This window comes from Vespula pensylvanica, chromosome 12 (genome assembly GCF_014466175.1).
Source record: "Vespula pensylvanica isolate Volc-1 chromosome 12, ASM1446617v1, whole genome shotgun sequence".
NCBI classification, from domain to species: domain Eukaryota; kingdom Metazoa; phylum Arthropoda; class Insecta; order Hymenoptera; family Vespidae; genus Vespula; species Vespula pensylvanica.
The window spans coordinates 3,561,160-3,576,604 of NC_057696.1; the positions used below are offsets into that span (position 1 = coordinate 3,561,160).

Genomic DNA, 15,445 nt, shown 5'->3' on the forward strand with positions numbered 1-15,445 from the left:
AGTAATTATCAACGAGTGCATTTGTAAAAGAAAAAATAGATAAATAAATAAATAAAATCGACGAAGAATCGACGGACTTTGGGATAAAGTAGTTTTTAATCTCTCAAAGACGATTTTTCGTCTCCTTTACTCTCAAATTGACTTTACTCTTCTACCAACGACAAAACCGAAGGACGAAGCTTTCAGGATTAAACTACCATTAGAGACAGTTTAATTTGATTTTCTTGATTGCGGTAACGCAATCATATTTCATTTAGCAAATTCCTCGCGATTGTGCGGCCGAAGTTGAAGTTATCAATTTTGCAATTTACTCGTAAAATTGTTTCCCCACTTTCTCTCTCTCTCTCTCTCTCTCTCTCTCTCTCTCTCTCTCTTCAAAAAAAAAAGAGAAAATATAAATAAAAAAATAAAAAAAGAAAGAAAGAAATGCATAAAAAGAGAGCAACGACTAGAATTCTTCGAGTGAAAGGAAAATGAAAATTCTTTTTTACTCGAACATGATTCGCCAGTGTTAAAAGCCTCGCTTTTTTATCGTTGATAATAAAACATCACTCTTCCATTTTCCAAGACTTTTCCAATTCTCTCGTGGCCTGAGGAAGATTAAAACTGATCGAAACTATCGGCCAAAGTTTCTCTCTTAAGATAACTCGATCCAAACCCGATTCTTTTCTTTCGAAAGAACGTTTGTAAAAAAACAAAAAATATCTGTTAAATCACCGTAAGATTCCATTAAGGATATCTTCGAATTCTTCTCTCTCTCTCTCTCTCTCTCTTTGCCTTTCAAAAAAAAAAAGAAAAGAAAAAAGAAAAATATATTCAAGAAAAATTCAACTCCGAATTTTGTTTAATTTTGTCTTTTCTTTTTTCATTATCATTACTTTACGATATTTTCTTTTTGTTCGTAAGTCTTTCAAAATAGACGGACGGAAAGAACGAAAGAATGAAAGATAACAAAATGTTTGAAAAAGGAAGAATCACTTGAAACGTCAAGGGAAAAAAGAGAAAGTGAGAGTGAGTGAGATAGACAGACAGACAGAGAGAGAGAGAGAGAGAGAGAGAGGAAGAGAGAGAGAAAAAAAAATACAAAGAGGATTTATTTTTCAGTTTGTGGCGTTATACTCTCTATACACTGAGAGAAAGGGATTATATACTACTACACTACTACTACTACTACTACTACTACTCTACTACTACTACACAATTCTATCAATACGAGGGACATTCTCTCATCTTTCTTTCTTTCTTTCTTTTTTTCTTTCTTTCTTTCTCTCTTTATCCACCCTTTTCTCCTTCAGTTCTCCACCTCCTATACCCCTCCCCTTATCTTCACCTTACCGCAGCAAAGCTAATTGCCAGATCAAAGACCTACGAGTTTTCGAACTCTCTGCACGACTCAAACTCGCGTCCCTAACGTGTGCAAGCTTTGTGGCTCTTAAAAGTTTACCACTCAAAAAAAAAAAAAGAAAAAAAATTCCCTTCGAAGTTTTTCTACCGATCATCCTAACGCCATTTGCAAAACACACGCATTTAAATAGATTTCCTTTCGTCGAGTGAGTTAGGGTGAAAAGGGTTGAAAGTTTTCTTTTTGTTAAATATTCGATTCGGCCGAAGGGTTAAGCTGGATACTAATTAAAAATAAAAGAAAGATAAAAAAAAAAAAAAAAGAAGGATTATCCTCTCTTCTTCGAAACTTCGTTTGGACCGATCGTGATTTCTTTTTTATTCTTCTTTATTTGTCTTTCTACATTCTCTCCTTTTTTTCTTTCTTTTTCTCGTTCCCAGATTGCATTTTTCTACTTTGCAAATTCTTTTCGTTAGTAACTTTCTTTTTTCTTTTTTGGTCATTTCGTGTCCCTTTTATTTATATATAAAATAATTCCAATGGATTCCTTGATCGTTTAATAAAAAAATTTATGTCTAATGTTATCCTGTCAACAATTTTTAACGAATCCATCGAATTTATCGTTGAGAAACAGTAGAAAATGTTTAAGAAGAATCGACTTATGCCAGACAAGTGTGTCGTATTATAAGTGCTCGTTGAAAAAGTAGAAGCTTGTTGTGTTCTTTCTTTCTTCTTCTTCTTCTTCTTCTTCTTTTTTTTTTCTTTCCTTTCCTTTCGACGACTAATAGCAGAAGACAAGAGGTAGGTCTTGCGAGGATCATATTTCACGGCACTTTCACAGAAGGGTAGAGTAGACGTGAAAGCAAAAAAAAAAAAGAAACAAAGAAAGAAAGAAAGAAGAAACAGGAAGAGGGAGGGGAAAAACAACAACAAAAAAGAAGAAAAAAAATAAAAAAAAAAACCTAGAGAGAGAGAGAGAGAGAGAGAGAGATGTTAAAGCACGAAGCACTATTATTCGAGGCCGAATTTTTCTCTAGTCGGTGGAAATAGGAGAGAAAAGCCTTTAGTAGGTTCTCCTCCTTTTTCTTTTCCTCCCCCTCCTCCTCTTCCTTCTTCTTCTCCTCCTCATCTCTCTATTGTTATCCCGTGCGAAAGAGGGAAAAGGGAAGATAACGAAGCTAAGATTACCACGAGATGCCTTTAACAAAACGACGTCACAGTAATTATCCTCGAATTTCCTTCGAACGATCCAAATAATTGTCTAATTGTTTTGGAACATCCCCTCCCCCCCCGCCCTTTCTGTCAGTAACCCACCATTTTTCTATTATGTTACCAATCGTGAAAAAATGGACAATGAAAAATAGAAATAAATTTTTGTTTTATTAATTTCGTTTTTATTTCTTTTTATTTATTTTTTTTCTTTTTTCCTTTCTTTCTTTTTTTTTTTTTGATCGTAATAAATTCGTCATCGAAGCTTCAATCATCGAAGGGGTGAACGAACTGTTTTCTTTTCTTTTCTTTTCTTTTCTTTTCTTTTCTTTTTTTTTTTTTCTTCATTAATTGATTAATCGAATATTCGAACTTTCATTCAGTTTTTATTCTTTTTCTTTCTTTCTTTCTTTCTATAACGTCGATACAATTGCGTCTGGGATAAGATAAAAGAAATGATAAGTAAGGAATAAAAAAAAAAAAAAAGAAGAAGAAAAAAAAATTGTCACGAATACAATTTACATATTTACACATATTTAAAAATAAATGAATGATTGACTGACGTATTGAGCATATTTCAAAATATTTAAATATCCGATCAATCAAATGAATCAAAGGGAAACATAGGAATGAGATTAACGTGACCGAAGACAACTGCATTTAATTTTATACTTTCTTAGATTTAGTCGGTTATGTTTTAAGTGACGACAACGTCCCACGGCAACAACTATTCACGATCCTTCGTTTGTAAACACGTTTAAAAGGACGAGATTCTGGTATTCGAGTAGCTTTGCACGAGTTCTTCTTCTCGGTGCATTCGTACAGTTCCTTGGGTTCGTTGCGTTGCTGGCAACTTGTCTCAATTTACGGGAACGATGCTTGCATTCCGTGGACGGCAGACTCCCAAGCCGGCAGCAGGCTAATTTATATTAATTTTAGACACGTAGTGTATATATATATATATATATATATATATATATATATATCGAATTAACACGCTACTATCCCACGAGAAATCGCGAGGAAACGTCTCGATGCTTTTCGAGCATTCCACCTTTGAATTTGTAGGAAGAAGACAGAGAGAAATATATGTGTGTGTGTATGTATATGTCTGCATAAGAGACAGAAAGAGAAACATAGAGAGAGAGAGAGAGAGAGAGAGGGAAGATGAAGAAGGTACGAGAATAAATCAAAGCGACGGCACGTGCTTCCTTCCTTCTCTTTTCGAAAAACCAACGAGTTGCTTCATTAATCTCAATCGGGGATGCGTTTCCGTGCTTTTCATTTTCCTTTTAATCTCCCATTCATACCCGCTCGATTTTCCACTGATCCCTTCTTTCATCCGGCCTAAATCAACATTCCACTATTCCGCTCTACAAATTGCAGAATTAATTATCCGTATTAATAGTACTTTACCTAGATCCCTGAAACGTTTCTTTTTTTTTTTTTCCTTTCTCTTCTCCTTTTTTTTTTTTATCGATCATTTCTTTATTTAGGTATCCATTGACTGCGTTTCCATTGTGTATCGGTTATTTCTCTTTCTTGTTTTCTTGTTCTTCTTTCTTTTCCTTTTGGTTTCCTTTCTCTAGAAAAAAGAATTTTAATAATCTCGACTAAAACGATTATGGTATCTTGTTTCTGATTATAGATATCGTTCATTTTGGATCTCGAGAAATCGTCGACTCGCATAATGGTCGTCTGTTTATGGTGAGTTTGTAGAAAATAATTTTTTACATTGTTCTCTCTCTCTCTCTCTCTCTCTCTCTCTCTTTCTCTCTCTCTGATTTTCTAAAAAATTAAATAGGAATGATTTCAATATTCAGGATGATGTTAATTGAAAGAAAAAATAAAAAAGAGGAGGAAAAATAAATTATATTTATGAACCCGTATACATACATATATATTCATGAATACATTCTTACGTTTGAATATTATTCATTCGTAGAACGAAAGACAACAAATTTATTTATCGAAGAATAATCGATCCCATAACTCGTAAGTTTTAAATGGATTAGTAGAAAGCAGAAAGGAGAGTTCAAACGTCGTAATTAATTTTCGGAAGTCGTTAAACGTCGCTTCCTTATCCAGTTATCCAACACCTAAATCAGTCCTGAAGCGAAGTGACAAGCGGCTACGTGCTTCCGCCTGTAGTCTCTTAAATCCTTCTTATCCCTTGAATTATATGCATCCGTAGATTCGACGATGCAACGTATGGATGAAGAAGAAAAATGAAGTGAAAAGAAGAGAACGGAAGATAAGAGAAGTGAACGTAAGGAAGAGAAATAGAAACAGAAACAGAAAGAGAGAAAGGGAGAGAAAGATAGAGTAAAATTTTCTTTGAATTCATATGTCTATCTCACAAGTTTCATAGCTTCTTCGTATAGATTGGAAATGTTCCAATGTTATGTAGCTAAGAGACAGGAATGTAGATCCTCCCCTACTCTCATCCCTTCCCCTCCTATCCCCTCTCCTCTTCTTTTCTTTTCTATCTTTCTTTCTTTTAAAATTACTTACTTATTCATTTATTTGTTTATTTATTTATACGTTTGTTTCTTATTCGATCTTTTTCCCTTGAAATCATTTAGAGTCTCTAAGTCTTCAGTTGTATACGTATATAACGTAAGATTTTGTGAATAAACGATGAAAGATGTTAAATTACCGAGAACGGACGTAACGCCATCGTCCATTTCTTAAGTTACTCAGCCGTCTTCTTGCTCGTCGTCTTCTTCGTCGTCTTCTTCGTCTTCGTCTTCCTCGTCGTCGTTTCCTATCTGTCAAAACGTCAAGTCAAGTTTTTGAATTATACCGAAATTTAAGCTGCTTTTAATTCCCCCATCAGATTTAAACCATTTAACATATGAATGATGGCAACGTTAGTACGACCGACGCGCATTCGCTATTTCTTCTTTCTTATTTTTTTTTCTTTTTTCTTCTTTTTCTTTGATTTATTTATTTATTCTTTTTCTTCTTTTTTTCTCTCTCTCTCTCTCTCTCTCTCTCTTTTTTTTTTTTTTCTTTTAAAACGCTCTTAAATTTTTCATATCAATTTGTCAATCGCATTTGTCGTTTTGATAAATGAAGACAAAGTGATTTCAAAGAGATGTTATATTACGCTGATGTTTCGATAGAAATCTTTCCATCTTTTTGATATGACTCCTTCCTTCCTTCATTTCTTTCTGAAAATATTACATCATCATCATCATCATCATCATCATCATCATCACCATCATCATCATCATCATCGTCATCGTCGTTGTCGTCGTTGTCGTCGTCGTCGTTGCCATCATCATCATCATCATCATTTTCTACAACTTCTACATCATCAACATCAAACACGCAGTCCCGAAGAGAGCCAAAAATCGAAGATCGATTCGCGATTTGGTTAACATGCATACATGCATACATACATATATAAATATATATATTTATATATGTGGGAGACGCCTCTAACGATTGCCAAGGAGTCGCAGACTCGTGATCGCATTGTGTTCGACTAGATGACAAAGTGCTTTGTACTCTATCAAACTTATGTACTTCTTTTTTCAAATCTCTATTTCTCTCTCTCTCTCTCTCTATATATATATATATATATACATATATATATATATATATATATTTCTATTTCTATTTTTATTCGTTTTTTCATAATACAAATTTCATATCTCTTGATAAAACGTCTTCGAGAAAATGTTACTTTTACGTAGAAAAAAAAATATTTCGATGTATTTTTTCTTCGTTCCTTTTCTTTTTTTTTTTTTTTTGTATCCTTACTCCAACTATAACTTTTTCTAATTTCTCATAAAGAATACTAATTATTCTTGAAACTTCTCGTGCTCACCGATGTTGGCACGAAACGTCAGTCAATATTCATTCCTTTAAACTAAAATTCATTTGAAAATAACTCCTCAGAGTCAGTCTGGAGTTTCACGACCTATTTTACGATCATAACTATCTATATCATATTTCATAAAACTTTGCAATAGCTTTGATAAAATAAATACTCGAGAGGGGAGAAGTGATGCCGTCGTGTTTTTCAAGATCCTTTCTTTGGTATCAATCGATCGATCAAGTCAGACAAATGTTTTATCGATCGAATTTTGATCGATCATATTCATTTTACAAAATCGATTTATTTCATTTGAAGCTTTCGATAGATTAGAAATCTTAGAACCGTGATTGAATCGTCGAAAATGATCGATTAACTTTTAATACGAAATTAAATCCGATTTCACGATACGATTTCGCAATATGATATTAATCTATTACATCGATTTAATAAAATCGAATTATTTCGTTCCGATCTTTCGATAGATTACAAATCTTGGATCGAATGGTAACAAAATAATACAGAGAAATTAATTAATTAAATAAAAAAAATCAAATTCGATATTAACAACAATATATATATATATATATATATATATATATAATATATATAAATACATATACATGTACGAGAACGATGTATCCAAATTCCCTTCTTCTCGAAATATTTCTCAAAACGTCAAATCGTTGGATTTTCCCTTGGAATGTTGGATTAAGCTTCTCTCTTTCTCTCTCTCTCCTCTTTTTGGCTCATACCGTGTAACTCTGGTACGTCCATCCGCGATGTTACGTAATTGGTAGCAGGTGGCGAACGACGGAAGGTGGTTGGCCCACGCAGACCCGGTCTAACTGTGAAACTAACGAAGAGAAAGAGAAGTAAGAAGAGAAGGAGGAGAAGGAATAGGAATAGGAGTAGAAGTAAGAGTAAGAGTAAGAGTAGGAGGGGAAGGGGGAGGAGGAGGAGGAGGAGGAGGAGGAGGAAGTCGATGACGACGACGACGACGGCGTCTGCGACGTTGGCTATAAATAATAGAGGGAATCCCAAGGTGCTAGAAGAAGTGTTCTCGTATATATGCGAGCAAATATATATATAAATATATATTCGCTCAATTGCATTCTGATTTCGATGGACATTTTGAAATATCTTAGGCCAACTTCCACATTATATTTCGTTGATAATTTTCATTCATAAATTACAATACATTGTCGTTGTTCGTTTTTCGTTTTTCATTTTTCATTTTTCGTTTTTCGTTTTTCGTTTTTCGTTTTTGTTCTTCTTTCTCTCTTTTCTTTTTTCTTTCTTTCTTTCTTTCTTTCTTTTTGTTTTTTCTTCGACATCACAATACGATAATAATGTCGGACATGATTCAATTTAAAAGATAATACAAAATTGGACGGGTTACGATCCATTTGATTTATTTTCGATAAATACACGTAGAAAATATCGTCAAACGGCACACTTGTTAAAATATCCAATATCGAAGTACGATTCTCAGAATCGTATATTTTTTAATTGATATTCGTCGATAATTCCAATTCACAAATTGCATTGTTTCTCATTTCTCGTTCGTTTTTTTTTTTTTTTTTTTTTTTTTTTTTTTTTTTTTTTTTAATATTATAATACAATATTAATGTCGGACATGAATTTGTTTGAAGGATAGAAAGAAATTGAAAAATGGATATATTTCATGGACCCATTCGATTTATTTTCGATATAATTATACGTTGTAGAATATGTGTCGATTATTAAATTATCCAATCACTAAGTTCCGAGATTCATTCCGTGATTATTTTTGAGTATTATATTTTTTAATTTACATAGAAAGTAAGAATGATTATCGCGTAAAGTAAATAGGTAGGAAGGTTCTCACGCCAGGAGCGTTCACCTCATCGATCCACCTAGAGTTACTATTTCAACGATGGCCAACTCTCTGTGAACGAAGAGTAGGTCGTAGAGTACAAGAGAGAGAGAGAGAGAGAGAGAGAGAGAGAGAGAGAGAGAGAGAGAGAGAGAGAGAGCAAAAAGGGTGATACAGAAAAAAATGAGAAAAAAAGAAAAAACGAAAAAAAAAGAAGAGAGTCAGCGATGAGAAACGAAACTGCTTTGAATGTCCGTCGTATCTTTTCTATGCTTTTCGTATTTCTCGTTGACGACACGACCATGCAATGTTGTGACCCAGATTAGTAAAACGAACTCTTTCTCTCTCTCTTTCTCTCTCTGTTTGTCTCTCTCTCTCTCTCTCTCTCTCTCTCTGCTCAAGAGATTCAACCATCCCTTACCGAGACACTTATTTTTAACGATTTGCATCGTTCTTACTACTTATTTTCCAGTTTCTTACGATTTCCTTAATATAGGTGTGTATATATATATATATATATATATATATATATATATATATATATTTATATACATTATATACAAATAAGTATATATATATATATATCCTTTTTTCATCGTTCGTGTTCGTTCAGTTCGTGATACTTAACAAAACTCCTTCATTACAGGCAACTTCTTCTTCTCTTCTTTCCTCGGGTATTCCAATGAGGCCTTGGAAAATTCATTATACCAAGCGATTTCTCAAAGGAACGTCTTTTCTTATTCTCTCTAATACGTAGAGAAGAAATATATATATATACACACACATACACATATATATATATAAAGAGAGAGAGAAAGAAGCTAAAAAATGTTAAAGAAAACGTCTCGTTCCATTTATTGTCTTACGAAAATAAAATTTGAAATAAAAAAGAAAAAGACAAACTCTCTCTCTCTCTCTCTCTTTCTCTTTCTCTTTCTCTAATCGTGATTAACATAGTTCTATGTTTACACTCACTTAAGAATTCCACTGATGTAAGTTATGAAAGAGAGGAGTCTGAGCAACGTTGAAAGGTCGTTCGCGATAATGTCTGTGTCACATTCAATGGAATGCAAAGAGTGCAGGCAACTCGATGACTCTAATCGACAAATTCCACTCGATAATTGCAATAATCGTGTAACTCTTATACCCTTTCCAACGTTTGTTGGGTAAATACAAAAAATCGAGAATATTTCATTCGGTCGAAATCAAATTGTTCATCAAGACACTTTGTTTTTCTTTTTTGCTTGTTTTTATTTATTTATATACACACACCCACACAAACAGAAAGGGATATTATTCTTTGATGTATATAGTTAAAAGAAATAACGTTGCCGTAATCGATCTTAAAAATTATATACAATGACTTTTTCATTAAAGACTCGATTACATTTGATCGATCAAATTTCAAATGAGATTTATAGAAAGTTAAAATTGTTCTTGCAATAATCGAAGAAAAATGATCATTACCATCGATCGAGTTAATAATACGAAGATAATACTGAAAGTTTCATCATGATTCATATATGTAACGAATTATGATTAATAGATCCATAGATATCTCGCGATGAAACGGATATTAAAGAAGGTTTCTTCTACGGTGATATAACATTATCATAAGCAATATAAACTCTAACCTATCTCCGTCAAACGTTTATATCCTTCAGAGTTTTGTTGCTACGAGCTATAGAAAGACAGACATTATCGTTTATCGTAAACGATGCGGATCCCTAGGGTAGTTTCCAACCGTGAGAGGGTTAAATTCTCATCTCACGAGTTTCGTTCTTCTGCATTTTCTTGATCTCCTCTCTTTCGAAAGAGAGAGAGAGAGAGAGAGAGAGAGAGAAAGAAAGAAAGAAAGAGGAGAAAAAGAAAAAAAAAAAAAAGAAAGAAAGAGAAGAAAACTATTCTTCGTTCGTAAAACAAAAATCGTTTTCCTTCTCAATGATAGTATACCTTTCGTAAAAGACGAAAAAATGCAAATTAAATTGCATTGTGCAAATACAAACGATATAGACATTATTCCTATCTAATCACATTGATATGTACGTAATACTCATTCGCAGTAATTATTACATAATTAACAATTAACATCGAGAAACGAATTATTAAAATAACCCTTGAAATATTATAATGTCAAAAAAAAAGAGAGAGAGAGAGAGAGAGAGAGAGAAAGAGAGAATTAAAAATAATGATTGATCAAATGATCGTTGTCGATAAACATATAAAAAAAAAAAAAAAAAAGCAAAAAAGAAAAAAAAACAAAACAAAAAAGAAACACTAATATCGATAATAAACAATTCTTTGTTCGCAGACAAATCTGGCGTTGCTTTTAAGTCCGGTATTGTGTCCGGATTCACGGACGGCCTTGCCAGGGTGCACTTTGAAGGAGAAGAGAGGAGGTGGGAGAGGTAAAGAGGAAGAAGGAAGAAGGGGTGGGCTCGAAGAGGAGAGAGAGAGAGAACTCGACGTACGATATTATTATTATTCCGTTTGGATTCTACAAATCTCTTCTCCAAAGTGGCTAAGAGCGTAAGTCCCCGTCGAGTGCACCAAGAGTGCTCCGGGGTGGAGGCGCAGGTGCAGGTGCAGCAAGAGAGGCGAGCACCGAGGCGCATGCCTCACCTGGGGCCTGACATGACAACCCGGCTGTCCGCCATGTTTTACACGGTCGAGGTCGGGGACACCAAGTTCACCATTCTCAAGCGATATCAAAATCTCAAACCAATTGGTTCTGGTGCTCAGGGAATCGTCTGGTAAGTCTGATTATTTAATAATAAATTCATCTGCATTCCATTTCATCCCCTATTTCTAATTTATTATTCTGTTTCTATATAACTGTGTGTATATGTGTGTGTTTGTGTGTTTATGTATTTATGTATGTGTGTATGTGTTTGTTATTAAAAACCTATCGGCTTGTTACGTATCTTGGAACAGTGTAACAATCGGATTATAAAAATTGTAACGAAGATATATTAGAGTTTTTCTATGGAGGCTATATGTATGTATATATGTATGTATATATTATATATGCTTTTTCTCTCTCTTTCTCTCTCTCTCTCTCTCTCTCTTTCTTTTTATTTCTTTCTCTTATAATCTTTTAATACCGGATTTAAGTCGAATAGAACTGCTTTATCGTAAATACGATTGTTTTGTTGGTCCAAGATCCTAACGTAATGTGTTTAACCGAGCTTTAGTGTTTCTTTCGCTTTCTCTTTCTCTCTCTTTCTCGTTGAAATCGATTAAACATGAAGTAGGTAAGTTGCGTTTAGTATCTTCCTTTGTTACTTATCCTTCTTTATCTTTCCGAAGCACTGATCTTTCTTTCTCGTAGTCACTCTGAATTATTCCATAGACAAGAGGGAGAGAGAAAGAAAGAGAGAGAGGAGAGAGAGAGAGAGAGAGAGAGAAAAAGAGAGATCTATTTGGTAAGTCCCTGTAGTAGTAGTAGTAGGTATACGGATATTGGTTTTCGATGAAATTCAAGCAGTCTAGTAGTCTCGGCTAACAAAAAGGTAAGTTTTTTAGGATGCAATAAGATCGATAGCAGATTCAATGGGGGAAAAGCTTTGGGAAAATTGCCGATCGAGTCATCTTTTACGATTATGCCTTTCCCTTTAGGTCGGCCATATTGTAAGGTATATACACAATGCCAAGGATTTTCGATTCATCGATCAGTTTGATAAAAAGAGGAGATAGCTTCTTTTTCTTCTTTTACTTTTTCTTAAATTAATCCGATACAATTCTTTTTTTCTTTTCTTTTTTTTTTTTTTTTTTACTTGCGTACTTTGCAATTATTTTCGAGTCCGTTTCTTTCCTCTTTCTTTTTCTTTTTTCATTTTATTTATTTGTTTATTCGTTTGTTCGTTTGTTTGTTTGTTTATTTATTTTTTGTCTGGACTGTATTAAATCATGAAAATAATATTAGTTAAAAAATGAAAACTGTCGTATACCATAGGACCATCCATACTTATAATCCTTTATAATAATTCGATTCGTATATCGAATCTACGCATGTGTTCCCTTTTTTCTATTAACATAATCATCATTATTGTGACAAGTAATAAGGATCAATGTCTGGGTCAATCGTCATCAAGCCTAATCGACGTACGTTAAAGCTATTACGAATAAAACTATACTAACAATTAATATCATAACGCTCTCATTCATTATTTTAATTTCTTTTACTTTTAAGTTATATGTACAGGATGTCCTAGAATAAGTTGACTGTTTCAAAATATTTCTCGCTTATTCCAAGACACTCTGTATGATCATAGTGATATATATATATATATATATATGTATGTGTATATATATGTATATATATTATTATAATTATTTTTATGATTTGTATGTTTCACATTGACATCCTTTTGCATGATTTTTGGACTCATCCAAATGATACATCCACTTTACCGTATATTAGTAAGTTTATATCAAATTATAAGGAATAAAAAATGAAAATAAAAATAAAAAAGAAACGTATGGATGGTTCCGACAATCAAGCAGAATCTGTTAGCGACTCTCTAACAATAAATCCGAAAACTTTCTTAGATTACACAAATGTAACTTTCATCAACGTAACTTTCGCCATTAGTAGTACTTTTCAAAGTCGCTGACAGTAATACCATTGTGCCAATCAGCAAAGAGAATTTGTATAATAATTACAACTCCCTCGAAAACTAAATAGCTATCGTTTCCATTAAAACAAAACATTGATTTAATCTTTCGAAAAGTTATTCAAATACTTTTCCAAATTCAATATAAATCTTTGATTTCTCAAAGATTAAAACTTTGTGAAATTAATGTAGTACTATCACAAGACTAGTTTTCAATTATCGAATTCTTTTTAAAAGGAAATTAATTAATTCTCTTTGTCGAATGAAGAAAACAAACGTTTACGACAGGTTTACGTTTTTTCCCTTTGTATCTTGTTGTGCTTGTCGTTGATTTGGTAGCTAGAGAGATCCCTGTATACCTAATTTACGAGCCAAATTCGAGTGAAAAAAGAAGAAATAAAGAAAGAGAAAGAGAGAGAGAGAGAGAGAGAGAGAGAGAGAGAGAAAGAGAGATAAAAAAAGAGATAGAAAGAAACAGAAAGACAGAAAGAGAGAGAGAGAGAGAGAGAGAGCGAGAGAGAGAGAGAGAGAGAGAGAGAAAAGGAAAGAGGAATATTAGACAATTAAGGTATGGCTAACGCAGTGCCTACAAACGCAATGGAACCTGCCAACGTTAGAAGTGGTTATCGTCGTCATGTTTTTGGCGATACCGAGCTTTGCATACCTGAGAGATACGTCGACGTCGAGCCACGTGGCGTCGGCGCACAGGGTGTCGTTTGGTGAGTCGTCTTTATCATCCTTTTCTAGCCCCAAGCCTCACGAATGGATTTTTCATTATTATAAAAAAAGTTTCTCATATATTTTTCTATAGAAATTTCGTCACTCCGTTAAAACGTAACTCCGTTAAAACTTTTAACGTTGTAAAAAAAAAAGATATATATATATATATATAATAATGAAAAAAAAATAAATATACGGTTTTTTTTTTTCTTCTCCTCTGTTACAGCGCCGCTTACGACACAGTCACGGCGCAAAATGTGGCGATTAAGAAGTTGTCAAGACCTTTTCAAAACGTGACACACGCTAAGAGAGCCTATAGAGAGTTCAAGCTGATGAAATTGGTCAATCACAAAAATGTAAGAATTCGATTTCGACGAAAATATATGCATGTGTAATTTTGTCTATTTTCATCGTTAGAAATTTTACCGATATACCTTTCCTGCTGATTACCTCAAAGAAATGATCGGTATAATCTTTATATGTATAGTTAGACTTTGATGATGACGAGGATGATGATTTATCTTACAGATAATCGGTCTTTTGAACGCATTTACGCCGCAACGATCGTTGGACGAGTTTCAAGATGTGTATTTGGTGATGGAGCTTATGGACGCGAATCTGTGTCAGGTGATCCAAATGGATCTGGATCATGAACGTATGTCTTATCTGCTTTACCAAATGCTCTGTGGTATCAAGCATTTGCACTCCGCTGGTATCATTCATAGGGTAAATATATATACATATATATATATATGTGTGTGTGTGTGTATCTATTGCATAATCTTACATTCATTTTTAAATATATCGAATATACGTACGTATATGACGACGAAATTAATACGAATTTCTTCATCTTTTTTTTTTTTTTATTCTTTCTTTTTTGAACAAATAACAGGATCTAAAACCAAGCAATATCGTTGTTAAGTCCGATTGTACGTTAAAAATTCTTGACTTTGGTCTGGCGAGGACTGCCGGGACAACGTTTATGATGACACCATACGTAGTAACGCGGTATTACCGAGCGCCAGAAGTAAGTAAATTATTATAAGAAATAATAAGAAGATGATACAAAATTTTTGATTATATAAAAAATTTGAATAGTGTTCTCCGATTTGATCGATAATGTAATATCGTCGTTTCAATAGGTGATATTAGGTATGGGCTATAAGGAGAACGTGGACATTTGGTCAGTAGGATGTATCATGGGTGAAATGATCAGAGGTGGTGTACTTTTTCCTGGTACCGATCACATCGATCAATGGAATAAAATAATTGGTGAGTTTTCATTTATTTTATAATATTTCTATTAATATATTAGTAACATATGATTACAAAAAACAAAAGTTTTCGTATTATTAAAAGAATACAGTTAGGTTATAAATATTTTTTTATATTATTAATATAAATATATTTATGATCGAATAAAAAACGAAAGATGCGGATATCTACGTCTATCTTATACACGTATACATATATTCATTTTAGTTAACTATATTATTTATTTATAACTAATTATTTATATTATTTTGTTTATAATTCATTTTTCTATCTGTACATATATATTTCTATGCGTATACAGAGCAACTGGGGACTCCGGCACAGGAATTCATGCAACGGTTGCAACCAACGGTAAGGAATTACGTGGAGAACAGACCACGATATCCTGGATATCCGTTCGACAGGCTATTCCCGGACGTTTTGTTTCCCTCCGACTCATCGGAGCATAATAGATTAAAGGGTGAGTAGGTCAGCGCGAGTCGTCGGCCCTTATTCGTTACTAATCGATGAGCTCTTTCACAAGAGCCTTCCTTTACGAAGATCATATCTTTTTATTTCTAGATATTTATGTAAAAAAAAAAAAAAAAAGAAAAAAA

General features: G+C 33.3%; 1 protein-coding gene across 12 annotated transcripts in view; it reads left to right on the plus strand.

Moving 5' to 3' along the window:
• LOC122633268 (stress-activated protein kinase JNK) overlaps positions 1-15,445 on the plus strand; it is a 156,254-nt gene that overhangs the window by 140,003 nt on the left and 806 nt on the right. For 10 of the 12 annotated variants that reach the window (XM_043820967.1, XM_043820971.1, XM_043820977.1 and 7 more), the window contains 7 exons: positions 4,200-4,258; positions 10,547-10,988; positions 13,798-13,927; positions 14,100-14,297; positions 14,467-14,601; positions 14,717-14,846; positions 15,151-15,309. In XM_043820967.1, the coding sequence (XP_043676902.1) occupies positions 10,849-10,988; positions 13,798-13,927; positions 14,100-14,297; positions 14,467-14,601; positions 14,717-14,846; positions 15,151-15,309 (892 nt within the window). In that variant the 5' untranslated portion in view covers positions 4,200-4,258; positions 10,547-10,848. Of the gene's footprint in view, positions 1-4,199; positions 4,259-10,546; positions 10,989-13,434; positions 13,571-13,797; positions 13,928-14,099; positions 14,298-14,466; positions 14,602-14,716; positions 14,847-15,150; positions 15,310-15,445 lie in introns of those variants that run through there. The other 2 variants (XM_043820979.1, XM_043820978.1) reach the window with 2 other exon arrangements.